Source organism: Maniola jurtina, chromosome 3 (genome assembly GCF_905333055.1).
Source record: "Maniola jurtina chromosome 3, ilManJurt1.1, whole genome shotgun sequence".
In the NCBI taxonomy this organism is placed as follows: Eukaryota; Metazoa; Arthropoda; class Insecta; order Lepidoptera; family Nymphalidae; genus Maniola; species Maniola jurtina.
Genome location: NC_060031.1, coordinates 12,216,838 through 12,243,856, shown reverse-complemented (window position 1 = coordinate 12,243,856; position 27,019 = coordinate 12,216,838). Strand labels below are relative to the sequence as shown.

General features: G+C 37.7%; 2 protein-coding genes across 3 annotated transcripts in view; one reads left to right on the top strand and one right to left on the bottom strand.

Moving 5' to 3' along the window:
• Positions 1-1,387: 1,387 nt before the first annotated feature.
• LOC123880172 (pre-piRNA 3'-exonuclease trimmer-like) lies at positions 1,388-15,157 on the bottom strand. The gene is made up of 12 exons (XM_045928146.1): positions 15,086-15,157; positions 14,871-15,005; positions 14,153-14,387; positions 13,026-13,177; positions 12,370-12,505; positions 11,485-11,813; positions 10,525-10,652; positions 9,576-9,718; positions 6,868-6,954; positions 2,742-2,830; positions 2,010-2,108; positions 1,388-1,600 (listed from the first exon to the last, which is right to left on the bottom strand). The coding sequence occupies exons 2-12, from the start codon at positions 14,996-14,998 to the stop codon at positions 1,537-1,539; spliced, it is 1,590 nt and encodes a 529-aa protein (XP_045784102.1). The 5' UTR covers positions 14,999-15,005; positions 15,086-15,157; the 3' UTR covers positions 1,388-1,536.
• Positions 15,158-17,134: 1,977 nt separating this feature from the next.
• The window catches only part of LOC123879619 (laccase-2-like), a 50,520-nt gene continuing 40,635 nt past the window's right edge, over positions 17,135-27,019 (top strand). For both annotated transcript variants that reach the window (XR_006799047.1, XM_045927421.1), the window contains exons 1-3: positions 17,135-17,468; positions 18,425-18,524; positions 18,614-19,683. Coding sequence is in view for 1 of the 2 variants with exons in the window: in XM_045927421.1 (XP_045783377.1) it covers positions 17,324-17,468; positions 18,425-18,524; positions 18,614-19,683 (1,315 nt within the window). In the remaining variant the exon portion in view is untranslated. The remainder of the gene's footprint in view (positions 17,469-18,424; positions 18,525-18,613; positions 19,684-27,019) is intronic.

Sequence of the window (27,019 nt, the reverse complement as noted above, 5' to 3'; positions counted from 1 at the left end):
AGGAAAATAATATGAACGTACATAAACCTACATAATCAAATCGAACAGCAGTACGAGCAGAAACGTCGATGTGAAATCAATTTGTACCGGGAATTGAATCATTCGCGTTTAACAACTGCAAACATGTTGCGAATATTTGAACTCGCTCGATTTCTGCGGAACTATGTGATCCGCAGAAATATACTTTTAATATGGGTACTAAAGCTCAAGAGTAAATAGGCATCTTCTAGGCAAGCGAGTTCCATGTTAGACTGCATCATCACTTGCCAGCAAGTCTGATTGCAACAATGCATAGTTAGTAGCCAATATGAGCAACTGTCGGCCAATTAAAATTCACAAAATAATTTTATTCAATTAGACTTTTACAAGTTTTTTTGAATTGCCAAAAGCATCTACCACTGGTTCGGAATGCCTTTTCTACCGAGAAGAACCAACAAGAAACTCGGCGGTTGCTCTTTTCAAAGATTTGATACAATAAAAGCAATTGAAATCCCGCGCATTGCTGGAGCGAATTGCAGGTCAAATCCACGCTCTTTTATCATTTACATAATCTTCGATTGTATAATATGCTTTTCTCAGGGGCATAGTTTTAATAGATTTTATGAACCTGTGTAAAGGCAAGTTCAAAATTGATTGAGGAATTTTGTTCTAAAAGATTATACCCATTCCCACAAATGACTTTTGGACCTTCCTGAGGCGAAGCGTAGGAGTCGCAAGCCTGTTACGGTGTCTTGTCAGCCTGTTGTGTAGATCGCCAACTTTCTTGTAACTAAGAATATTTTGTCTTACAAAAGATCAACCAGTGGTGATTGCGATCGTCACACTGTAGCTGTGATTTTATCGTAATCGAGCTCCGGTTTCCATTAGAACACGACTGTTAGAAATTGTTTATAAAACTACGTTAATAGCCTTTATCATTGTGGTAACGGTTTTTATCGGTCGTTTAAGTGGATCAAAACACGTTAAGAACTTGCAGAATTTTCCTTGAAACTTTTAGTTCACCACGAAAATCAGCAAACATTTTGAAAGGTTCTCTGCCATAAATAAACAATACTTGAGTATATTGGCAGCTCTAATGTATATTTTGTCTACTGTATAGTGTTTTGTCTGGCACCAAGAAATGTGACCACGAAAAAATTTACTGTTGTTTGTAAACTGCCTAGTACCATTTGACAGTAGCTACAATGTGAAGATCTCCTATCACCTCTGATTGGCTGACAGTTTTGCTCTGAGTAAGAATGTATTTTCACCGAGGCGGAACGGACAAATCAGATTATTGTTAGATGACGTGATAATTTCGACACGTCATCGCTCAATATTCTGATTGGTCCACTCAGCTTCGCTTCAGAGGAACCGTAGGGTTCGTTACACTAAATAAAATTCCATATAACCTTTAAGGCATCTTTATTTCGTATTCACTCAATTTGACTATTAATAATAATTGTACTATAAACATAGAGCAGTCTTATAACATTATTATTTGATACAGTAATTTTTCATATAACCTATATGCTGATTTTCTTACATGTGTGTATACTATTTAGTAACACGTCTATGTAATAAAAACAGTAGTAAGCTGCCGGTTAACAATGCACTTCCCCTGTAAACAAAAGAAAATATACAATTACGATACGTTTTTTTAAAAATGCCACGGGACCTCTGTTTTTATCGGGAATCGGAATCAAAAATAATCTATATCACTCTCCAGGTCTTTAACTACATCCATGCGAAAAATTACGTGAATTCGTTAATCTGTTGCGTCGCTGCAGAATTGAAGGACAAAGGCGTGAAAAATGGCATGCCGTCCGTGTTTTCCCAGGAAAAAATGGAGCCTATATCACTCTCAAGGTATGTAACTCAATCTATGCAAAAAATCAAGTCGATACGTTACTCCGGCTTGATTGAAGGAAAACCCAACAAACAGTTTGCTACTTATAATATTAGTAAGTATGCAGGGAGATGGGGTAGTTGCGAAAAATTTAATGCAAGAGCCATTAAAAAAATCTTACCAAATCGCCATTCTGCCTGCGGGAGTATGCTTGATGACGTTAAATGGTGATATCCTATATTCTCTGTCGTTCTGGAACTGGTTTAATATCTTATCGGCCCTAGAAAACAAAATATGATGTTCCTTATCATGTAGTTTGAAAAATTGTAGCATAACCTAAAAACCAATAGTTGACCAACTGGGGACGGCTAAAGCTAGACAGAGCAATCGTGGAGGGAGTATACCAGCTTATAAGAATAAGAATAAGTTGATTGCATGAACTGTGTGCATGTTTAGGTGTTGTAGATTAGTCCTAACAGTTTGCCACTTTGTGGTGTACTGTTAGGACTGATAAATTCTTCATAAGCCACTTTTATTAATCCTTTTTAACCGACTTCGAAAAAAAGAGGAGGTTCTCAATTCGTCGGAATCTTTTTTAGCAAGTACGATGGGCAGTGGCAGCTATACATGCGAAGACCAGTGTCTAGTGATGCAGCTACTTTCGAAATCATCAAAGGCCTTGGGGTCACTCTTTTTCTTATACTCTGCTAAGTAGTCTCTTACAGTGTGAGCTTAGAATATAACCAATCTTGTTACAGGGAACATGCCAGAAAATAATAAGTCCATTGCCAGAAAGTACATTTGAAATTACGGAGTCTTAGGATCAGAAAATTATTTTCCAAAGGGTGATCGAACTCCAAAGTTTGTAAGCAAGTGATATCAACTCTATCTGGCAAATATATTACATGCTTACGTGTATTGTGTGCTGGCAGCTATGAGCGCAGTTTTCTTTCCGTAAGGTTTGACGTCTATGGAACCCAAACCTGCGAGCACCGACGTTATCTGGGGAATAATTAGCTGAGGTTAATTGGTTAATCCTACTAACTTATGAATTCGAAACTGTGTCTGTCTGCTAGCTTTTCACGGCCCATCCGTTTTACCGATTTTAACGTAATTTGGTAAGAGATATGTTACAGGGTTGCATTCCGATGAAGGAAGGACATTCTAGGAGGAAGGAGGTTCTATTTGGTACAGAGATAGCTTGCACTCCGGAGAAGGGCAAAGGTTACTTTTTATCCCGGAAAATCAAAGTCTCTACGGGATTTAAAAAAAATCGATAGCTACGCAAACGTAGTCGCGGCATCATTTAGTAAATTGTATTTTGCTACTCAATGCGTTAAAAATAAGTTTTTTCTCAATTACTTATTGCGTCAGGAATCTTGAAGTAAGTTTGGAAAACGTATACAAGTTTCAGTTTTCAGGGTTCTTACTCTTCCTCCAACGATTTCAATGTCACAAAGACACCTGTAGTATGAAGATAGCGCTTACTATGGTCACCGTTCGAGACGTTTGCCAAATACAAAATCTAAATGCGACCGCAATTGATTAGTTACAAATATGGACAATTAAAAAGACAAATCGCCATAGCAGATTAATGAGCTATCACTGAGCACTAGAACATCAAGCGCATACTAACGCCGGCTGTAGCGCCAAATCAGCAAACGGTTACGCGACATTGTCGCCGCATTGTATTTATATCTTAACCTTAAATCAACCTTGACAGAGGCATGAAAAATGGGTTTTCTTACATTTAAAAAATCAAACGGCTGGCGTGCTACAAAAACTTTACCAAGGCTAAAATAAAGATCCAGTGACACTTGGGTATTATCAATCCGTTTTAACTAGCCGGGGGAAGTATGCACGCGGTGGATGCGTGTGCGTGTGGGTTGACTTGCGTGTGTGCGTTTGGACGTCTGCCAAACGCGGTATTAGCTGTACTTGGGTGATGGGTACTGATACACTGTGCCAGTGCTTGTCACACACGCCACTCTATATGTTTTGTAGGAAGGGTGAATGCGCCAATTCTTATATCTTTAAAAAAAATTATAGGACGCCGATAGTTCTATGTCAAAGAAAAGGTCCCGTGACACCAGATTTATGAAACAACGAACTTTTCTAAATTGGCACAAGTCACACACTATTTTGGCTTATTTTTATAAACTAGCTATATCGCCATAGCTTCTGTTAAGACATTGAAAGCATTTATAAAACCACATTATGTCGCCAGACATTTAAATTATGCGAACTTCTATCTATTGGTTAAAGCTTGATTGAATCGCAGATATATTCAACGTTTTTTGGAGAGCACAAATGAGTAGACAGCATTACGGTTGACAGATTTAGGTGGTGATTAACCAACATTGTATTAGTTGTAACTGTTGCGGCAGTTTACAACAGAAATGTTTTGGAAGTTTTAGTAAGGCCCAGTTTAAGGTGAAGAGGCAGAAGAGGCAGTGGCCAGTGAGTGTAGAATCGACGGCCTAGGGGGTAGACGTGTTCTAGTAGAGACCGCGTACAGGCAAGTGCAGTGTAGGCCGACCTATAGGCCAATGTCTGCACATCTACATAGTCGAAATCCTACGGACTCGTACCTTGACTCGTACGAAGCGATTTGCTTCCTCGTTTCTAATACGCAGTGCTAGAATATGGAATGCCCTTCCGGCATCCGTTTTTGCGCTAGCTATAATATTGGTACCTTCAAAAGAAGAGTGAATAGGCACCTTCTGGGCAGGCACGCTTACCTTAGCCTGCATAATCTCCTGTTTGGTGTGATTGCAGTCAATCGCAAACCTATAAGCCAAGAAGGTAGATTCCGGAAAACCTGCATCAATCATTATTACAATCGAAATTGATGTGATTGGCTGAATTTATGGTATTCTTGTTGCAACAATGCATTGTAGCCAAAAGTGAGCGAGCGTCAACCAATCAGAGGTGCTTGCGATCGTGACATTGTAGCTGTCATTCTACAATCGATTAGCAGGTTGAGGGAGACGTGGCGGGACGAAAGGTGGATGAGGAAGATGGAGAACCATATTTAGTAGCGTGCTCTCGAAAAGGTTTATGCCTGCCAATGGACGCATACAGGTGGATCGATTGAATTGAGTGGATTAAGACCCCTAAAACGAAAAGCTTGAGACCTTTTGAGACAAAATTCGATTATTTAACGTTAAAAACGAAGATAACAATAAATTGAGGATATTATACACACTGTCAGGACGCAACAGCGAAAATAACACGGAATGCGTAGTTGGAAAACGGTCGCGCATTCTGCCATGTGACAATTATTACAACCATAACTGTTCCCTAACATATACTCTAATTTTGGCTCAGAGGATACGACGCGGGCGACTGTGTTTACTATACGGGACGTAAATAGAGTTTCTTTGAGCTCCTTATGTAACTTCCCGCCTGTTTATATTGCAACAACAATGCCCATTTTGTCTTCTAACTTCATTTTTCAAGTTTCCTAAATTTTTTAAGAGTTGGTATGGACCTGTGTATGTACTCTCAACGTATTTTTTGCTATTATTAGGGCATTATTTAAATCAAGCATTAATGTATTAGAGAAGGTAATAACAGCCATAACAAAATTTCGACTTTTTTTGGCGCTAGAGGCTAAATTCATAAGTGAACCTTGTATTTTTAACAAAGCATAAAGGAGGTTATTTGTTTACGTTAAATATTGCATATTTGGAAAGTATAGTAGACTTATTATATATAATCTCTATACTAAATTCACAGGTCTAAATGTATTGCGATACCTTTTAACATTGCTCCCTCTGGACAAGGATAGCACTAGATTTAGACCAGTCAATTTTTTAACCCCCGACCCAAAAAGAGGGGTGTTATAAGTTTGACCTGTGTATCTGTGTATCTGTCTGTGGCATCGTAGCACCAAAACGAATGAACCGATTTTAATTTAGTTTTTTTTTTGTTTGAAGTGTGGCTTGATCGAGTGTTCTTAGCTATAATCCAAAAAAATTGGTTCAGCCGTTTGAAAGTTATCAGCTCTTTTCTAGTTACTGTAACCTTCATTTGTCGGGGATGTTATAAATTTTTAATTTACACTTGTTTAAGTATGGTTTGGGAGGCTTCTGCCGTGGCTAGTTACCATCCTACCGGCAAAGCACCAAGAAATTTAGCGTAATCGATGAGGGGTATGTATGGGTTTAATGCTGCCATATACCCATCCCATACCCCTTAACAGTTTGTACACGGCGTCGTACCGATTTATAACATTGCAAAACTAACGTCCCTTTTGTCACTTGAAGGCCAATGGTTACTGCATAAATAAACTGAGTGCCCGGATCAACTAAATATAATCCCACGTCAATTAAGCTCCTAATTATTTAAGCTTACGAGTTTCGTGCAAAAATATCATACACGAAAATCACCTCATGTTTTTATATTGGTTTATTATACAGACAACAATCTTCTTTTTAACCCCCGACCCAAAAAGAGGGGTGTTATAAGTTTGACGTGTGTATCTGTGTATCTGTCTGTGGCATCGTAGCTCCTAAACTAATGAACCGATTTTAATTTAGTTTTTATGTGTTTGAAAGGTGGCTTGATCGAGTGTTCATAGCTATAATCCAAAAAAATCGGTTCAGCCGTTTGAAAGTTATCAGCTCTTTTCTAGTTACTGTAACCTTCACTTGTCGGGGGTGTTATAAATTTTTAATTTACGCTTGTTAGTATAATTTTTTTAATATGTAAGAGGAACTGACTTACATGTCAATGAACATGGGTTTCTCAGAATATGAAGGTTTAGGTCACACTACCACATTGGACAAGTGCAGATTGGCAGAGTAATAGATAGACAGAGAAAAGATTTTGTATAATTGGTTTTATTAATTATGTAGACCAATACTAGAAATTTTTTAATTTTTTCCAGTGCTAAATTTTTTTTTGTTTTCAGAGCTTTTATCCGAGAGAAGACGGGGCCGGTCAACTAATAAGATATTCAAAACGACGCGAAGGCGAAACTACAGGAAAAGCTAGAAATACATAAAATTATAGATACTTGAATTCATAATTACCTTCCCGACGTTAATGATTCGTTCCTTCATAGATTTTATGTGAAGTAATTCCGGGCGATGTCGCGGCGGGTCGACGTCCACGAGATTCTGAAATAGAACTTTATTTTGACATCAAAATCTTAATGATATCGACGCTTGGAGATATTTTGATGATATATTATTTGTAGACAGGATAACTGATTTTATATGTACATATTGAAAAAGAGGCCATTGAACTCTTTTTGTCTCAAGTGTAAGAAACTAGTAAAGGTAGAGGTTCCTTGGTGCGTATAAACGCAACACATGTATAGCATTACGCAATGCGTTTGGGCGCACACGATATTTCGATAGTAGTAGTTCGATCTGTGCGTTTCATATGTGCACTGCGTTCAATACACATCACTACACTACTTCAATACACTACTTTTAAACGCCAGACACAGGCTAGAGATGTATCTGATTTATGCAGCGCGAAAGTGGCGCAGTATCAGTATATTTGGTATATGCAGTACCGACCGCTTACCAAGGACCTGTAGTTGAATGAATGTTTTTTGAATTGCACGGTAAAGTATTGTTAATATTATGATAACTACATATCGCACCGCTGCCGTACGAACAGTCTTACAGAGCCTTGAGTGAATTTTTGAGCATACAAACTCGTCACTCGATTTGACATTAATTTGTTTAGTTAACTATTCACTAGAGGTAAAACTTGCAGAAGTTAGCTTTGGTTAGTCTCTTGCACTCTGTAAACACTAGCAGCAAGTATACTTCTGCAAGTTTTATACACCAAAACTTTCAAAAATTTAGACATTAACAGATGACTTTACAGCAAGTCAACTTCTGCAATTTTGTGCACCAAAAACTTGCCAAAATTGGCATTTAATATGATAGACCAAGTTTTATTACTAGTGGATATTAAAGTAGTTTGTATGAATACGTCCCCATTTAGCCTCTCTATCTTTTAAGTAAATAGCTTGTATTGTATAGTTTACATATTTACGTGAATATTATAAGATCGGAGTGTGAATTTGTTTGTTTATAATGTAAGTGGGGAAACTCGAAAACTTTTGGATCGACTCCAGAAATTCTTTCTATTATTAAAGATACATTATCCAAGATAGACACAAAAATAAAAATAAATAAAACACTGGTGTTATTAACAATAAAAAAATATTTATGTTAGTAAACTCTCAGTTCACTAAAACAAATCAAAAGATTTTTTTGTACCTTTTTAATTGAATCTGTTTTACTATTGATTTGATGTAAATCACATTTAAACCATAAACATTGAACGGATAGTCCGAAGATAACTAATCAAGGAAATCAAAAAATGAGCCCACAGAATTTATTGCTGCTACCCCATGTTGGGCAATAACCCATCCAGGTGAAAGTATCCTAAACGTCATATTAGTATGAGATATTTACCATGAAAGGCACAGCATCGCGTATGTTACAAAAAGGAGCTAACACCGCTTACTGGCTGAAACCAACCAGTTTACACTTGCCGTGGTTCTGAGAAGTTATACCCAGAAACCCACCGGGATGGGATGAAAAAGTACTATAAAGTTAATAGTAAGATATACCATGAAAGACATAATCCCGCGTGTGACGTTAACTTTGTTGCAATAAGGACCTAACACCCCGGGTTTCTCGCTGGGGCACACCCGCCTATACTTGCCGCTGTTCTGAGGGTGAGATTTATAGACCGCATTTTGACTTTGCTTAGACTTAAATTCCAGTTAAAACGAGACAGACTTATGCCAGAAGTATAACGCTGTCTCGTTTTAAGCATTGTCTGAGCAAAGACAATGTGCGCTCTATTCTCAGCCTGATACTCATCCGGATGAAACAGTATTCTAAACTAGTAAGAGGTACCCTACTTACCGTGAAAGGCACACCCCCCGCGCATTACGTTGACTTGGTTGCAGTAGGGAGCTAACACCGCGAGTTTCTCGCTGGGATCCACGGATCTATACTTGGCGCTTTTTTGACAAGCTGCTCAGAGAGCCATCCGGATGAATTAGTATCCTAAACTAGTAAGATAATACTTACCATGAACGGCACACTCTGCGCGTATTACGTTACCTTTGCAGTAAGGAGCTAACGCCGCAAGTTTCTCGCTGGGGCCAAAACCTTGCCGCTGTTCTGAGATCCATCCAGATGAAGAGGTACTTACCATGAAAGGCACAATTCCGTACATGGCTTTGTTGCAGTATCGAGCTATGGCCTCGAGTTAGGACCTACCGGTCTTTTCTTGTGCATTTATCCAAGCTGCTCTGAAGACTGAAACGCATGTAGATGAAACAGTATTCTAAACAGCCAGAGATATATCCATACTTTAATAATGAGAAAGTGTGTCTATATGTCTGTCTGTCTGCTACCTTTTCACGGCCCAACAGTTTAACCGATTCTGACGAAATTTTGTATAGGGTCAGCTTATATCCCGGGGACGGACATAGGCAACTTTTTATACCGTAAAATCAAACAGCTCCCACGGGATCTTTAAAAGCCTAAATTCACGTGGACGAAGTCGCGGGCACCCTCTAGTTTACCATAAAAAGCACAGCCCCGCCTATGACTTTGTTGCAGTATGGAGCTATGGCCTTGAGTTTTTGCTAGGATCTACCAGTCTTTACTTACCGCATTTATCACAAGCTGCTTCTGAGGACTGAAATCCATCCAGACGAAACAGTATTCTAAACATATAAGCAAGAAACATATTTTACCATAAAAGGTATAGCCCCACGTATGACGTTGACTTTATTGCAGTAGGGAGCTAAAGCTGCTAATTTTTCGCTGGGGCCCACCGGTCTATACTTGCCGCTATTATCACACGCTGCCCAGTGACTCATCCGGATAAAACAGTATCCTAAAACATATCATCATGATATTATGATAATAGGAGACAGGAATTTTTACAAATGTATGTCTACTAATCCATACTAATAATGAAAATGCGAAAGTGTCTGTCCGTCTGCTAACTTTTCACGGTCCAACAGATTTACCGATTTTGGTGTTTGATACAGAGTTAGCGAAATCGAAGAGTTCCCGCATTCTCAAAGACCCAACCATTAAACAGATTTATATGAAATTTCGTACAGAGGTAGCTTGCGTTCCGGAAATTGACATATGCAATTTTTTATCCCGGAAAAGCAAAGAGTTCCCATGGGATTTTTAAAAACCTAAATCCACGCGGACGAAGTCGCGGGTATCATCTAGTTCAAAATATGTCACGGTTCAGAGCTGCTAAGAGGAGCTTGGTGAAAAAGGCAGAGGACCGTATGGTGGCATGCCTTCGAAAAGATCTATATCCGGCGTTGAACACAAATAAATCTATGATGAGGTTGAGTTTAAAACTAGCAGACCATTTTTCCTAACGTCGAACTAGTAGTTAAAAACTAAGGCACAAAATCGAGGCGCAATGCCTTTTCAGTCAATACTCAAACCAAACTTTATTTACTTTGGCACAGAAGCGGTGCCACGCGGCAAGTTCAGGCGCGCGTGTTTCGTGAATTTTCAGTATACAAATTTCAACCATTTGCCAAAGACCATAAAGTTAAGTTTAAGTAGATATCAGCAAGACTCCACTCCACTATAATATTCCAACTGTATGAGTTGCAGGTCTAATGCTATGTATGTGTGGTTCCAGTAGTGTGTTTTCGAAAAGATTCTTACCTGAACAATATGAATCCCATCCAGCTTCGTGATAGGATTGTTTGACATTGAATGGTGTACTCAGTTTTATGAAATTAACTCCACTTTCCAGTTTTTTACATTTGCCCTCAGAGAAAAACTCATATAAACTGCAATAAAAATATTTGAACATTACGATAAAATATGCGAGATTTACATAATTACATAGCTTGTAAGGTTTGCGCAGCATATGCTGCAATGTGACTCGCACGCCACCTATTGTACCTTGATAATACTATGCCAGAAATCTTCAAGCGCGTGCTATACAAAGTTTCAACTCGATCGGATTATACGCGAACGCATAGATACAGATATATAAAGATAGATATAGATATGGATAGAACAAACAAACACACAATCTTAAATTTTCATATATTAAATTTAGATTGAGAAAACTAAATATAGGTCTATACTTTGGACTAGAAGTTTCATAAATAGGACCAATATTTATGATGACTTCAGCGAGAATCACAATGAAGCCATCAAGATAAAACTTCATTTGCAAATGAATTCATTTAAAAATTTTTTTTTTTACATAATGTAGTTAAAAGTACCACCTACGACCATTCATTACCCATATTATTATTGTGGATTTTTAAAAAAAAAAAGAATATTAGCCATGTTAAAATGACTAATATTCCCTTTTCCTCTCCAACTAAGCGTCAGACTTGTGCTAGGAGCAGGTATGACAATAGTGCAACGGGCGGGGTTTGAACCGTCGTCCTTTCGGTTTTCAGTCCACTTCTTTACCGGTTGAGCTATTGAGGCTCTAAATTATATTTGTTACTTGCATTGTCCGCCAATCACTCCACACGAAGCAAAGCATTGACATGATTTTGCACATAGATATAGTTGAAGATCCCACAGGATTTCTAAAAACCTACATCCACGAGAACAAAGTTACGAGCGTCATCTAGTAATAAATAAAATAATATAGCTTACTCTTGCAGTGCATTTGATTTCCATACTTCATCGAAAGTCAGCCTCTTTCTCATTTCATGAGAAATGTACTTAGTATCAAATATGATGGGAAATAAACTATTAATATTTTTCTTGAATGTACAATATTTCTTAGGCAAAGGACCTATAAATTGATTGTGGAGAAGTACCAGGTCCAAAAAGTTATTATGGCCAATTATAGGTTTTTGGTGTGTTGCAAGTAAATCGATGATTTGTGAAAATCCCAATAAACAGCTCATTAGGTTATCTTCTAAAATAGCCATGGGTGCGCTGTTGGCACCTTCTACATATTTATCTCTGTATATTAGAACCTGAAATAAAATATCACTCATCAGGCTTCTGTAATATAAATATTATACCTAATCTATATTCCATACTATAAATGCGAAATATGTAATACTAGCTGATGCCCGCGACTTCGTTCGCGTGGATTGTGGATTTAGGTTTTTCGAAATCCCGTGGGAACTCTTTGATTTTCTGGGATAAAAAGTAGCCTATGTGCTAATCCAGGTTATTGTCTATCTCCATTCTGAATTTCAGCCAAATCCGTCCAGTGGTTTTTGCGTGAAGAAGTAACAAACATACACACACACACACACACATACAAACTTTCGCCTTTATAATATTAGTGTGACAAGCGACCTGCCCCGGCTTTGCCAAGGGTATCTTATTACAATTTTCGTAGGGATCTCTAATTAAAAAAAATCACCTAACTATGTCACTCAGGAATAATGTAACTTTTTACTAGTGAAAGAATTTTCAAAATCGGTTCAGTAGTTCCAGAGATTATTTCTTACAAACAAACTTACAAACTTTACCTCTTTATAATATTAGCATTGACAAGTATCGTCATCTAGCACAAATTACCTTATTGCTATTACCTAAGCTATCAGTGGTAAGTACGTCTGTGAACCGTTGCCTTATCTCGTTGTGAACTATGTACCGCATTATTGGACACTCAATATCTAGATACATTGTTTCCTCGTCTTTTCCTGTTAGCCATCTAAAATAGAAAAGAAAAACACTTATTATTCTCACATTTAAAAACAAAAACATCAGTTGTGGCCAGTTACCACCCTACCCGCAAAGACGGAATATCAAACAATTTAGCATTCCGAAAACAATGCTAACTCTAATGGTTGGCATTGTTTTAAACAAGTGTCTTTTTTTTAAACAAGACACTCGCATCATTAAGATGAAGTATAATTTATCAAAATCGGTTGATCTGTTGAGTAGTTATGAGGGAACATGGGAATGGACATACATACATACAGATCAATGCATAACCATCCATTTGGGCTTTGCTAAAGTTGGGTAAAAATGCCCCTAATACAGAAAAATTATAGAAGTTCAATTTTTCATTCAATCCATCCAATCTCAAACGTTAAATTGTACCTACTTGATTGTACACATTCAAATAAAAAATAATTACGATTTATGACAGATATGATATAGCATAGTATAATTTTTCCTATGTCTAATTAAATCATCTATGTTGAAAGAACTTAGAGTAGAAATCTTACTTTGAAACCTCGGAGCAGTATTTCTGTAGTTTCCTTTCATCTTCCATTGTGAGTGCATGTATTAGACTACCAACTAGTGTTTTGTCTTTCAGTTGTTGTCTTATATGTGCTTCCTCTACTTTACTTAAATAGGGCAGGCCATCATATATAAACTGAAAAAGATATTTGAATCTAAGTAAAAATATTTGAATCTAAGTAAAAAAAATGGTACAAGTAGCAAACAAATAGCAATATACCAATTTGAGAATAATAAGAAGATTAGACATAGTTAAATATATCTGTCAAATCTCTGCAGTAAATCATCTATCATCATTCTAATAATCTAGTAGTAGGACTTAGCCAAACTGATGTCCAGAAATAGCCATTTATTATAAGAAACTAAGCAATATAAAAAAACTAACCTACATAAGAAAATATTTCATTTGTGTGGATTGAGATTTGAGGTTTTAAAAAGGAGCCTTAAATAGGTTTAAATCCATGCAAAAAATCACATCGATCTGTTGCAGTGTGATTAAAGGATAAACCAGTAAACAAAGAGTTTTGCATTTATAATATGTGGGTAGTGATATATTTTCTTTCATTAGCATTATCATAAACCCATTGCCGGCTCACTACTGAGTATGGGTCTGAGAATGCGAAGGGTTTGATCATAGTTCACGACGTGGGTCAAGTGCTGATTGACAGACTTCACACACCTTTGAGAATATAATGGGGAACTCTCAGGCATGCAGGATTCCTCACACTGTTTCCTACACTGTCAAAGCTATATTACTTAACTAGAAGATGCTGGCGGCTTCGCCCGCGTAGATTTCGGTTTTTTTTAAATCCCGTAGGAACTCTTCGATTTTCCGGGATAAAAAGTAGCCTATGTGCTAATCCAGGATATCATCTATCTCCATTCCAAATTTCAGCCAAATCCATTCAGTAGTTATTGCGTGAAAGAGTAACAAACATACACACACACACACACACACACACACACACACACACACACACACATACAAACTTTCGCCTTTATAATATTAGTGTGATAGCTTACAACAACCAAAAAAATAGAGGTGCATGCCCAGAATCAATTCCGGACCAACTAGGAAGCTGATGCCTTTCACCAGTTTTTATATTTTTACCTTATTAAAATTGAAATTGTATCTGCAAAGAAACTTCAGAGTAGATGCTTGGAATATGAACATCTGATCAATGTCTGCAACAACTTGGGGACACAGGTGGAATGTGTACCCCACTGCAATATAGCTGTCATGATCACGGTCATATTGGAACATGGTCAGGCCAACTTGAGTCATTATCATTTTGCTCACTTCATCCTTTATTAGGTCATATCTTTCTTTGTTTGTGTCAAATAACCTGAAATTCAAACAAGCAGTATCTGTATTTTGAATGTAATGAAATTTTTAAATACTTAATCTGCAACACACTGCTGTAACGTTCTTAAAAGCTTAACTACAAAAAAGTTTTTGAGTTATCAGAAAAATGTGGGAATGTCCGATCTATATCTATCCATGTTTCCACCACACTTTAAGGAGACGGCAGTCAATTATAAATCTTTTCTATAAGTTTCTAGATGTAATAAGTTCAATAAAAGATATTTTATTTATTTTGTAAAGAGTGATGATGATACTGCTGGTCTGAAGCACTGACGCACAAGCTTTGGAGAAATCGGAAGACCACCTTTTCCTTACCAGCATGTACTGTGTGAGAAACCAGTCGTAGTTTAGGTCTGTTCTAAAAGGTGATGATAATATTATGTTGGTTTAGGCTCAATAGGTATTGGACTTTTATTATTTTTACACAATAATGTTATTTAAAATATCTGGATGATAACCATACCTATATTTAAAGCAGTCCCCTGACAATATAGCGGTGAATTCGGCATCAAATCCAACAAAACATGAGCGTTTCAAGTTTTTGGTTATGTTTTCCAGCTGCTCACTAAAGTTCTTTTTGGTGATTTCCATTTTTTAACTGTAACGTAAGATTTCTCGTAACTAAAATAAGATTAGTGATTTTGCTTAGATAAAACCAATAAAGAATTAAAATTTTACCACAAAAGCCCGTTATTTTTGTGAATTTTGTGATATTATTATTTTTGGCAGTGGCAGTTGGCACCCTCAACCCTGTCATGTCAATTGTCATTTTGATTTGTCAAAGTAAATGTCACTCAACTGCCAAGTGTCAGCGACAATCTATAATGCATTATCTATGGCGTCAATAGCGTCAAGCTCGAAATTGATAACTAACTCCTATCATTCCTAAATCCTAACCATTCGATAATCACAGATAACTATTATGCTAGTCTCCCCTAATCCATGCTCCTTAAACAGTCTACACACGGCCCTAATATCAGAGGCAATAACGGGAGAGTGATGGTGGTGATGAAATCGCCTACTTCTCTATCTCTACACAGTAGGTACACACGTTCCTGCCAGTTAGTACCCCGCCTAGGGTAATAATGTTCTGTGGTTAGTACGTATGAAGTAACCCACCGTGCAGCAAAGCGCTCGTGGACTCATGATGCCGCCTACACCCTACACTCTCAAAAAATCAAAAAATATGCATCGCTCTAGCACTTACTACGGCGCGACCAAAACAGAGACAAAATTTTTCAATTTTTTTTTCTATTTTTCAGTTTTCAGACATACCTAATAAAATATCAATTGGCAAATTAGCTTACCTACACGCAATGTCGTATGATTACATAAGCACATATCTACCTACCTACTTACATTAAATATGTAGATACATACTGGTACACACATAATATCTAGAGCGGGCCAAGGACGTTGGTCGGCTGCAAAGACGGACGTGGTGAAATGTATATTTCTATGGCAATACCGCACTAGCGTCTTCATTGTGAAACAGTAAATTACAGATGGTGATTTAGAAGTTTGGCTAGTATTTAGATGCTATTTTCTGTCCTTTTTAGGGATCCGTAACTCAAAAGGAAAAATAACCCTTATAATTATAATAATAGGATCACTTTGTTGTCTGTCTGTATGTCTGTCGTGTCTGTCAAGAAGCCTATAGTGTAAGCCTAGAAGTATATAAGTAGAAGAAGCCTAAACTTCATGATTCTAGGTCAACTGGAAGTACCTAGTTACCTACTTCCCGTTGACCTAGAATCATGAAGTTTGGGCAGGTAGGTAGGTCTGAAATAGCACAAGTAAAGGCAAAAACCGAAAACCGTTAATTGTGCTTACATCACAAAAAAAAAATTGTATGACGATACTTTATATATTTATATATTTATATATATTTATACGAATCCTTCGTGTGCGAGTCCGACTCGCACTTGACCGGATTTTAAGGACATATACTATACCTACCTAACCCTCTATATGGTATCTGCCAACGGCTTAGATGGTTTCTCTCTATTTATTCAAAACCGGCAAGTTGGGCCTCGGTCTATTAGGGTACATAATACTTTATTATAATATAATATTCGGTTTTAGGTCAACGTTCTACATTAACTACCAAAAGTTCAAGTTTGTAACTAATTTCGTTTACGAAAATAGAGGTCCAAAAAAATTTAGCTCGCGCTGCTGTTCATTGTTGTATTCTTACTGTCAAATTGAAAGGTACAGTTCCACTAAGCAGGCACCTACCTAGTTAACCTACCTACCTGCTTAGGTACATACTTGCCTCGTCAAATCGAGCAAAAGTCGCACGCAGACAGACATACAGACAGCAGAGTGACATTACTCCGACTCTTTGGGCATGGAACCCTAATAAAAACAACGGTTCAGACGATTCTATTAGCCATCCAGCTTATGCGGAGCATCCTGCGATACGTCCACATCTTAATAGGGGTCCATCTTTTTCCGCACTAGGGTCGTAAGATGTATAGTTGTAGTAAAATAGTCGATTAAGAACTAGACATGCTTCATTATCAAAAAGTAGGCCTCCGAAGCAACAATAATATCATTAGCGTCCGACATTTAATATTCGTCGTGTCGTAATATAAAATTACATAACGCTGCAGTGAGAGTTCTCAGTTCAATCTCAGGCTCTGCAATTTACTCGTACTTCCGAATTCGAGTCCGCGAGTAGGTATGAAGCTGCATTCTGTTACAAGTCTTACAACACGCGGCAATATTGTTTCCATTCTTCCAGTCGCCACTTGATAGTAGACTCGCGTGGTCGCGTATATACTTAGGTATAATATTTAATTTAAAACTAACGACTTCTTACAAAACGTACCTAGTTTCAAAACAAAATAAAATGTTGTAACCAAAGCCGTGACCGCGTGGGCTCGACTCGCACGTTCTAATTTTTTTTTTAACATGGAATCAAATAAGAAGATGGTGGACTCCAGTGTTGATGTGATATGGAAACCTAATTACATGCTCATGTCCTTCCAAAGGATACTAGTGTTGTCAGTTATAATGGCCAGTGTGATTGTTGTTGTTTATTTCACGCCAATGCCAGGTACGGTTCTTGTATGTCATTTCAATAAATAAGTAAAACTAAGTTTGTAAATAGTAAAAAGTTTTTGAGCAAAGTCATATTACATATTTGAAGGAATAGGTTCGAATTCAAATCCAAAAAATGTGTCCGCAATAAAAACTTAGTCACAATTCTTAATACTTAATAGTGCCTTATATGATAGCCACATGATGGCCTAGGTGGCCTCCTAGTCGAGAGGTCCAGGGTTCAGTTCCGGGCACGCATCTCTAACTTTTCGGAGATAAGTGCGTTTAGTTTTAAGCAATTAAATGTCACTTACTTAACAGTGAAGGAAAACATCGTGAGGAAACCTGAATGCCTGAGAGTTCTCCATAATGTTCTCAAAGGTGTGTGAAGTCTGCTGATCCGAACTTAGCCAGCGTAGTGGTTATGGCCAAACCCTTCTCATTCTGAGAGGAGACCCGTGCTCAGTAGTGAAACAGCGATAGGTTGATGACGATAATGATGATGATGAAGATCTTACCTAAGACGAAAATTACCTACCTACTTGATATAGGTACTTACCTAATATGGGATCACAAGATTATCACTTAGATAGGTGCTTATTTATTATACCTACTTATGAGTAATATGAGAGAAGATACTTAGATAGATTCTATAATGTTACGTAATTACATTGGACACCTGTTTTCAATACTTTCCCCTCTGGTTCAGTTAATTTTTACCTTCAGTCTTTAAGTAGGTACCTATAAGCATTAATTGGGCAACGCAACATCGCCTGACCCGGAAATGGAAATTACCCGTCTTAACCTTAAAGCATCTTAGCCTTAAGTGTTTTCAGTACCCTGCTCGAGTAAAACATTTTCCTTATAGAAAAATTGATTTTTTTCTTATTTAGCTTGTATAAATTATGAAATCCGCTGCCTAATTATATGTTTATTTGGAATTATTCGTGTTTTCTCGTTTTTATTTTGCAGAAGAGTACTTCGAAAACTGTGATCGGGAATGCCATGAACTGGACTGGCCCATGATTTGTCGAGTCAAACTTGTTATCGAAGTTTATAAGACATACAGCAAGTGAGTCTAACAATCAATTTAAATAACAATTAATCGAGTAAATTAAAATAACAATACGCGATACTGATGATGTTGTCTCCTTGTTACAGATCGTGTAACAGTTGTGCGGAAGATGGAAAAGATTGTCCGCCAATGTGCATCACAGCAGACGGTCGAGAGCGTGGCGTACTCTCAGCGAACAGAGAGCTTCCCGCTCCCGCTCTACACGTCTGTCATAACGACATCCTAGTTGTAGACGTGGTACACCGGGCGCCAGCACATGCCCTCTCAATACACTGGCGCGGTCAGCCCCAAAAAGAAACCCCGTTTATGGATGGAGCACCTATGCTTACCCAATGTCCTCAACCCGCATACACCACATTCCAGTACAAGTTTCGCGCTTCCGCAGTCGGAACGCACATGTATCACGCGCATTCAGCCGCAGATGCTGCTGATGGTCTTGCAGGAGCATTTATTGTGCGCCAATCACCACGACTGGATCCACTGAGAAAACTTTACGACATTGATGCTACCGATCATACTATTTTCATAGCAGAATGGGGACATTCCATGGGTCCACTTGCAGGTGTTACGTCTAAAATTCCCGATGCTGAATCGCTTCTAATAAATGGCAAAGGGAACACCCCAGAATCTTCTGACGCTCCTCTATCAAAATTCACAGTGGAGTACGGCAAAAAATATAGATTTCGGTTGGCTTATGGAGGAGGCTTCAAAAGTTGCCCAGTTAACTTTTTTATTGAACAACATGCTCTTAATTTAGTAACACTCGATGGACATGCAGTGCAACCAGAGGTAGTTAGATCGATTGAGATAGGAAGAGGTGAACGAGTCGATTTCATTTTGGACGCTAAAAGATCGATTGGTGTATACAAAATTAGAGTAGTCGCCAATAAATCTTGTCAAGAAGCTTTGGAAGGAGAAGCTGAACTGGTGTATAAAAGTAAAGATAACGTTTTAGTGAAAGATGAGGATGACAATGAGGCAGTGAACCGTGAGTTTACAACAGTGTTTAGTGATAAGTGTGCCAGTGTCGATGTACTGTGTTTGGACGAAGTCCACGCCGCAGAAAAACTCCCTGCAGAACTTACAAAAGCGACCGGGGAAATAATTTATGTGCCTTTTAATTATTCCACGAGGCAGATTTCAGCGAAACGTGTCGGTGAGTATAATTATACACGTAGATCATAGAAAGTAACTGCATAATAACTAACAACCCGTACGTAATCTTAAAATATGAGACCATTGTTTTAATAGACGTTACTTGGTTTTATTCAGCGAATAAAATAAAACACGGTAGTATCACTTTCTTGAAAGCTAATTATGTACCTACCTTTTAACGAACGTGTTAATTTTTGTGCTGTTAAAATTGACAAATAGGTACGAGTTATATTAACAATCGAATATCTTAGCGTTAATTGCCATTTAGTACAGACTTTAGTATCTTACAGAGATGTCTTTAACCTTAAGTGTCATTAGCGAGAGTAAATGGTGCCTCTGACAAAACAGTTGAATTAAAAAATTGTAAAGCTGAAAAGACGATTAAACACGAGCTAGACTCGTCCAACGAGGGTTCTGTAGGATGTCAAAACATAAAGGGTTATTAAGTTAAAATAATTTACCGTCTTAATTTTTTTTATTTTTCTTGTCAATTTTACATTTTCTATCAACTCAAATTATGTCGAATTTCACCTTTTTTTTATCGTAGTTCGCTTTGCAAGCTTCCGTTGGGATAGCATTAATTAAAAATATACTTTTTAGGGTTTCGTACCTCAAAAGGAAAAACAGAACTCTTATAGGATCACTTTGTTGTCTGTCTGTCTGTCCGTCCGCCCGTCGTGTCTGTCAAGAAAACCTATAGGCTACTTCCCGTTGACCTAAAATCATGAAATATGGCAAGTAGGTAGGTCTTATAGCACAAGTAAAGGAATAAATCCGAAAACCGTGAATTTGTGGTTATACCATTAAAAAAAATGTGTTTCAGTTTTAAAAGTAAGATAACTATACCTACCAAGTGGGGTATCATATGAAAGGGTTTTACCTGTATATTCTACAACAGATTTTTATTCATTTTTACGCACAATAGTTTTTGATTTATCGTGCAAAATGTCGGAAAAATTACCCGAGCACGGAACCCTCGGTGCGCAAGTCTGACTCGCACTTAGCCGGTTTTTAAAGTTGTTACAGAAATAAACAGGTGTAATGGACGGCCGGACGGAGGATCGCCCCATACAGTTCTTTTTTCACCATTTTGGAATGGAACCCTAAAAACGTACGAAATTAAGTTCCGTAAAGTTCACACAGCTCTATTCATCATTAAAGTGAGGAGGGGCTTTAAAAACAATTTTCTTTTTGTTAGCAAAAAGTGATAACCGTTATCCGACTGAGGCATCTTATCGTCTCTATCCATCCATACTAATATTATAGATGCGAATGTGTGTCTGCCTGCCTGTCTGTCTGCTACCTTTTCACGGCCCAACAGTTTAACCGATTCTGACGGGTACAGGGTTAGCTTATATCGCGGGGACGGACATAGGCTACTTTTTATCCCGGAAAATCAAACAGTTCCCACGGGATCTTTAAAAATCTAAATCCACGCGGACAAAGACGCGGGCATCCTCTAGTAGGTACATAAAGGTCGTTTGTTTGATTGAGCTATGTGGCTGCCTCATCGTGTAGAGCTCTCTTGGGTCTACGGCTCTTCCGCAATGAGTAGTTATTATTTAGAACTTTTAGAAGAGTAGTTATAAATTAGAATGCAGATTAGGTATAAATATGCATCTACTTACAGTTAAAGGCCGTAAGTCGTTCAGCACTTTAATGATCATATTACTCGTTTGGCATGGTTATGCACATGTGGTGTGTGTATAGAAAAAGGTCATAAGTGCGACAGGTTTTTGATGCAATAGTTTCGCGGAATAGCTACTCGAATTCTGAGGCCGACCGTACCTACTAAGCATTTAATTTTTAAGAATTATCTTTATAGTTTATATGCAAATGTAAAGTGCAAATCAGTTTTTTTTTTCATTCATACCCAGGCACCTAACCGACTTAACCAGTGTACTGAATCAGTTCACATTTGCTTTTGAACCGGTTTTTCTACTCTGTAATAATAGCATCCTTGCCAAGGTCGAATAAATATAGCTACTCTACTTATATACCTATGTAATTATAACTACTGTCGACATTGTTTCACACATTATTTACTTCAGTATTTATGCAAAAAGATTCCGACGAATTGAGAACCTCCTCCCTTTTTTGAAGTCGGTTAAAAATAAACGAATAACTGTCGAACACCCATAGAAACAGCGTATCGGAGCTTCTAGTAGGTGTATAGGACGAATTCCAGCCCTGTAAATCGATGGCCCCGATAAGATAAGGTTATCTGTACACCGGTGTATTGATGACCTCGGGCCATCTCGAGGTCATCAGTGCATATGATGATTTTCGCTTACTTTACATTAGTCTAATTTACCAACATAAAATTAAAGTTAAAATTCAAAAGAATTCAATAAAACTAATAAAGGTAAAACTGACTCCTATTTAGGTATAGGTATTAGGTTAATTCATTTTGCCTTTAATTTAATCTTTATAGTATGGAGTTTTAGTAGCTAGGCATAATAAGGTCAGCATTCAGCGTTGAGTAGGTAGGTATATCAAAACTTTATTAGGAAACTTTATGAAGGTTTTAAGTTAAGTAATAAAAATGCAAATCATAAACAAGATATGCTTTGCTGCTTGCTAGTGAAAATGTAATTATAAAACATTTTGTTTCGACTTTTAGCCAAGTTAGCGTCTCATATTTTTTGTCATGTCTTGGTGATAGAGGGCATTTTAATCTCTTGAAGATCCATGGTTTACCCAATTTGATGATCGGGATTACGAACTCAGAAATACATAGCTGTGGCCCAAGAGTCCCATTGGCCATTAGAATCAAATCAGCCAATGAAAGAAACATCTAAGTTGAAAAACTTCTTCTATTTAAAAACTTATTCATTAAAAAAAAAAACTAAGTTATTAGGTATAAAGTCTCCTAACTGGATTCGAATGAAGGACCTCGTGATTGTTTTTTCTCTTTTATAAGAGAATATTAGCCATATTAACATGACTAATATCTGTGCTGATATTCCCCATTCGCCCCCAACTATGCGTAAAGCTTGTACCTACCACAGTTTTCTTGTACTAACTGTAAGTCGGAGTAGGACCTACGACAATATTACAATGGGCGGGGTTTGAACTGCCGACGTTTCGGAATTCAGTCCGTTGCCCGTTGAGCTATTGAGACTCTTAATTGCGAGGGAAGTAATTTTGCTATACAAAAAATTAATCACATGATAATAACATAAGTCGTTAATAAACAATTAACTTTATAAATAGGACTACGTGTAAGTAGGTACAGTAGCGGCTTTGTTAAAAAAAATTGTTGGCGTCTTGACGTAAAAAATAATTATTATTCTCTAACTCAACACGAGAATGGTAGCTACTACAATTACTTAGTAAGACAAATACAAACTAGTATAAAATAGGATAATGTCTATTCTCCTACTCCGCAATAAAATATCACAATATAACAATTTTATTAATGTAAACTTAGAAATGAAATGATTACTTACATATACTACCTACTTAGAACTAGAAGATGATGCCAGTGCCAGCGCCTCCTTCCATGTGAACGTAGCTTTTTAAAAATCCCTCGAAAACTCTTTGATTTCCGAAATAAAAAGTAAGCTCCAGGATGTAGGTACGCTATCTGTGTGCCTTTTTAACCGACTTCCAAAAAAGGAGGAGGTTCTCAATGCGTCGGGATCTTTTTTTTTTTTTTTATGTATGTTCCCCGATTACTCAAAGACCCCTGGACCAATTTGAAAAATTTTTTTTTGTTTGAAAGGGTATACTGTGCAGGTGGTCCCATATAAATTTGGTGAAGATCTGATGAATATCTTCGGAGATGGAGAACAGAACTCCTCAATGGATAAGAGCAAATTGCTCGCGATCACTGTAATAGCTTAGTAAACAGTAGGGTTTTAACTGGGCATAGCATATTATAGTACAGTGGGGCCACTAAAAATTGTGAAATAAAAAATTTTCAAAAGAAAAATAAAACCGACTTCAAAAACCAAAAACACTAAAAAGTAGAAAATAATTTTTGTTTAGCTACACATGTAATGTACCTAGGTATGAAGTCGGGCGAGCTTCACTCTTGGATTTCTAATTTTGTTTTAATATGCTCGCTCGACTTCATACCTAGGTACATTACATGTGTAGCTAAACAAAAATTATTTTCTACTTTTTAGTGTTTGTAGGATAAATACCTGGATTTAGGCAGGATAGGTCACCGGTGGTTTGGAGTCTTCCCTTTCTCGTATTCCGTGGATAGTTTCTTCGAAGCACAGATTCGCAGAACACTTCACTTAATTTTAAAGTTTATGTGATTTAACTTATTTATTTAGCGTAGCGTTTTTACAGTTTAATAGCGGGTTTTGCGTGATTAATTTAGCGTTATATGAGTTTTTTACACAAGCGGCGCGTGGCGTTTTGTACAGCGGGCGTCACGCAGTTAGCGGGTTTCAGACTCGACGTGCGTAAACGCCGGTTCAAAGGTAACTGACAGGAGCGGGGTGTGAGAGCGGGTAATAGGATGGAATTTTATGTGTGCGTGAGTGTTTGTATGTGTGTATGTATGATAGCGTAATTAAATATATAATAATAACTTAAGTAACTAGAGGGCGCTTACAACTTCCCCCGCCTAGAGGTAATCCTCTAAACAGAACGAATTGCAAGACAGAGAGATAAAAATTATAGCGTTAAAAGCGTTTAAATAGAGTTAATAGCAGCCTATTGAGAAGGTAGAGGGCATATCCGAACTACAGGTCTGATGTAGCTTCCGGAACGCGTTCTAACTTTGACTGCTCGAATTATACTGTCTTTCCCTGGATAGAGTTCTTCTATAACTCCTAGAGGCCAGCAAAGAGGATGAACGTTGGAGTCTTTGATTACAACAACAGCTCCAAGACTCACAGGGTTGGATGGAGTATTCCACTTTTGTCTGTGTTGTAAAGAAGTCAAATATTCTTGGCTCCAGCGTTTCCAGAAAGAACAAGTAATTTTAGTTAACAATTGATAGCGGGATAAGCGGCTGTCAGGAATATCCGTTAAATCCTCGACAGGTAAATATTTTGCGGGAGTGAGATTAAGAAAATGATTGGGCGTAAGTGCGGAAAGATCTGACGGATCAGAGCTTAAAATACATAATGGTCTACTATTTAATAAGTTTTCGATTTGAATTATAATTGTATTTAATTCTTCATAAGTAAGGATTTGTGTCCCTACTACCTTGTATAAATGCGTTTTTACACAACGAACGTTAATTTCGCTAAGACCATTAAAATGCGGGCCGTAAGGCGGGCTATGTTTAAATTGAATACGATGTTCTGCGAGGCGATTTTCAATGAAATTTTTATGAGCATTGGACTGTATGAGAGTGTAAAGTTCATCTAATTTGCGTTTAGCTCCAAAAAATGTAGTAGCTCCATCGCTGTATATTAGACTTACAGGGCCTTTGCGTGCGCTTAGTCTTAAAAAAGCTGCAAGAAATAAGTCAGAACTAAGATCTGAGACTAATTCTAGGTGTACTGCCTTGGTAGTCATGCATGTAAATATGCAGACGTACGCTTTATGACTTTTAATACCTCGGCGGCGAATGTGAGTTACAAAGAAAGGTCCCATGTAGTCCACAGCGGTGTGAACGAAGGCTTTAACTTGCGCTACTCTAAAAGCGGGTAACTCTCCCATTTGTGGAAAAGTAGATTGAGGGTTGGTGCGAAAACAAATATTGCATTTGTGTACACGTTGTCGAACCAAGTTTCTGGCAGCAATGATCCAGAACTTCTGTCTGAGTAAAGCGAGTAATAACGCGGGTCCTGTATGCAAATTAGTGATATGATAATAATCAACTATTAGTTGAGTGATGCGGTCTTTAGAAGGTAAGATTATTGGATGTTTTTGACCAAAATTTAATTGCGAATTGCTTAAACGACCACCAACTCTGATGATGTCGTCTGCGAGAAATGGGTTAAGTTTTAAGATCGATTTCGAGCAAGGTTTATTATTTTTGAGAGCGTGAATATCTTGAGAAAAATGTTTATTTTGAACATAGCGAATTATATAAGTTTCTGCAAATTCTAGATCTGAAACTGTAATAGAACCGCGTGATTTTAAGCGTTTAGAGAATCTTAACATGTAAACAATGGTGCGCAATAATTTAGACCAGCTAGAACAGCGTTCGGCTAAGATATCAATCGGATGTTGAGTGTCGGAAACAGAAGTTTCAACTGCTAGAACAGTAATTTTTGCTTCTTCAAAATTTTCATTATGAGCGTTTACTTGAAAAGGCGTTATAGGCCATCGCGATATAGGATGCGTTGTCCACTGAGGAGCGTTAAACCAAAGTTTGCGTTCTAATAATTCTTTCGGCGTGACTGGACGAGATATAATGTCCGCAGGATTTTCGCGTCCTTTTATATGATACCAATGTTCAGCAGATAACTTTGAATTAATTTCGGTAATCCTATTGGCAACGAATGTATGGTATTTATATGCGGGAGAATGCAGCCATGAAAGAGCTACTGTAGAGTCCGAAAATGCGTAAATGTTATTTATTTTGCAGCGCTTGCTAAGAGTTTCACGTATCAAATCAATTAAACTGGCTAATAGAAGAGATGCGCAAAGCTCGAGTCGAGCGAGTGATGTTTTCTTAAGCGGTGCGACTCTAGATTTTGAAGCGAGCAAATGAATAGATCCAGAAGAATGTTCATCTGAACTTACGCGTATGTAAACGGCGGCTCCATAGCATTTTTCACTAGCGTCAGAAAAACCTATGAGCGTTACATGGGATTCAGAGTTCATCCCTACGTAGCGTGGAATTTTGATTTGTTCTAAATGTGGTAGTTCATTACAAAATTGTTCAAACTGTTGAGCGATTGAGCTGGGTACTGGAGTATCCCAGTCGAGATTTAATTTCCAACATTCTTGGACGAGAAGTTTCATAAAAGCGGTAACAGGACCTATTAGACCGATTGGATCGAACAGGCGCGCGGTAATTGAAAGAATTAAGCGTTTTGTATAATCGCGTGGACTCTCATTAGCGTTGATTTTAAAAGTAAAAGTGTCGAGTTTAGGATGCCACTGCATTCCTACTATTTTTGTAACGTCTTGAGCATCTGAATCAAAATTAATTGCGTGCGGATTTTTATGAGAGCTAGGAACTTCATTTAGAAATTTAGTGTCATTGGAGATCCATTTGGTTAAATTGAAACCACCTGAGTTGAACATATCGACCATTTCATGATAAGTTGCTTTGGCTTTCTCAAAACCATCGATTGAGTTTATGTAATCGTCCATGTACATGTGATGAGTAGCTTCATTAGCTGCGAGCGGGTACCTGTCAATGCTGTCTTCAGCTAGCTGACGCACGACTCTCATAGCGAGATAAGGTGAAC

What these genes read in the sequence shown, in the direction of transcription:
- LOC123880172 (XM_045928146.1), bottom strand. Translation starts at nt 14,998, where the DNA reads ATGGAAATCACCAAAAAGAACTTTAGTGAGCAGCTGGAAAACATAACC. An exon ending in ACAATTTCAATTTTAATAAG is followed by an intron (nt 13,178 to 14,152) that starts GTAAAAATATAA and finishes TATCTTTTTCAG; the next exon opens with TTTATATATGATGGCCTGCC. An exon ending in GTGGGGCTATACCTTTTATG is followed by an intron (nt 6,955 to 9,575) that starts GTAAAATATGTT and finishes GTTCTATTTCAG; the next exon opens with AATCTCGTGGACGTCGACCC.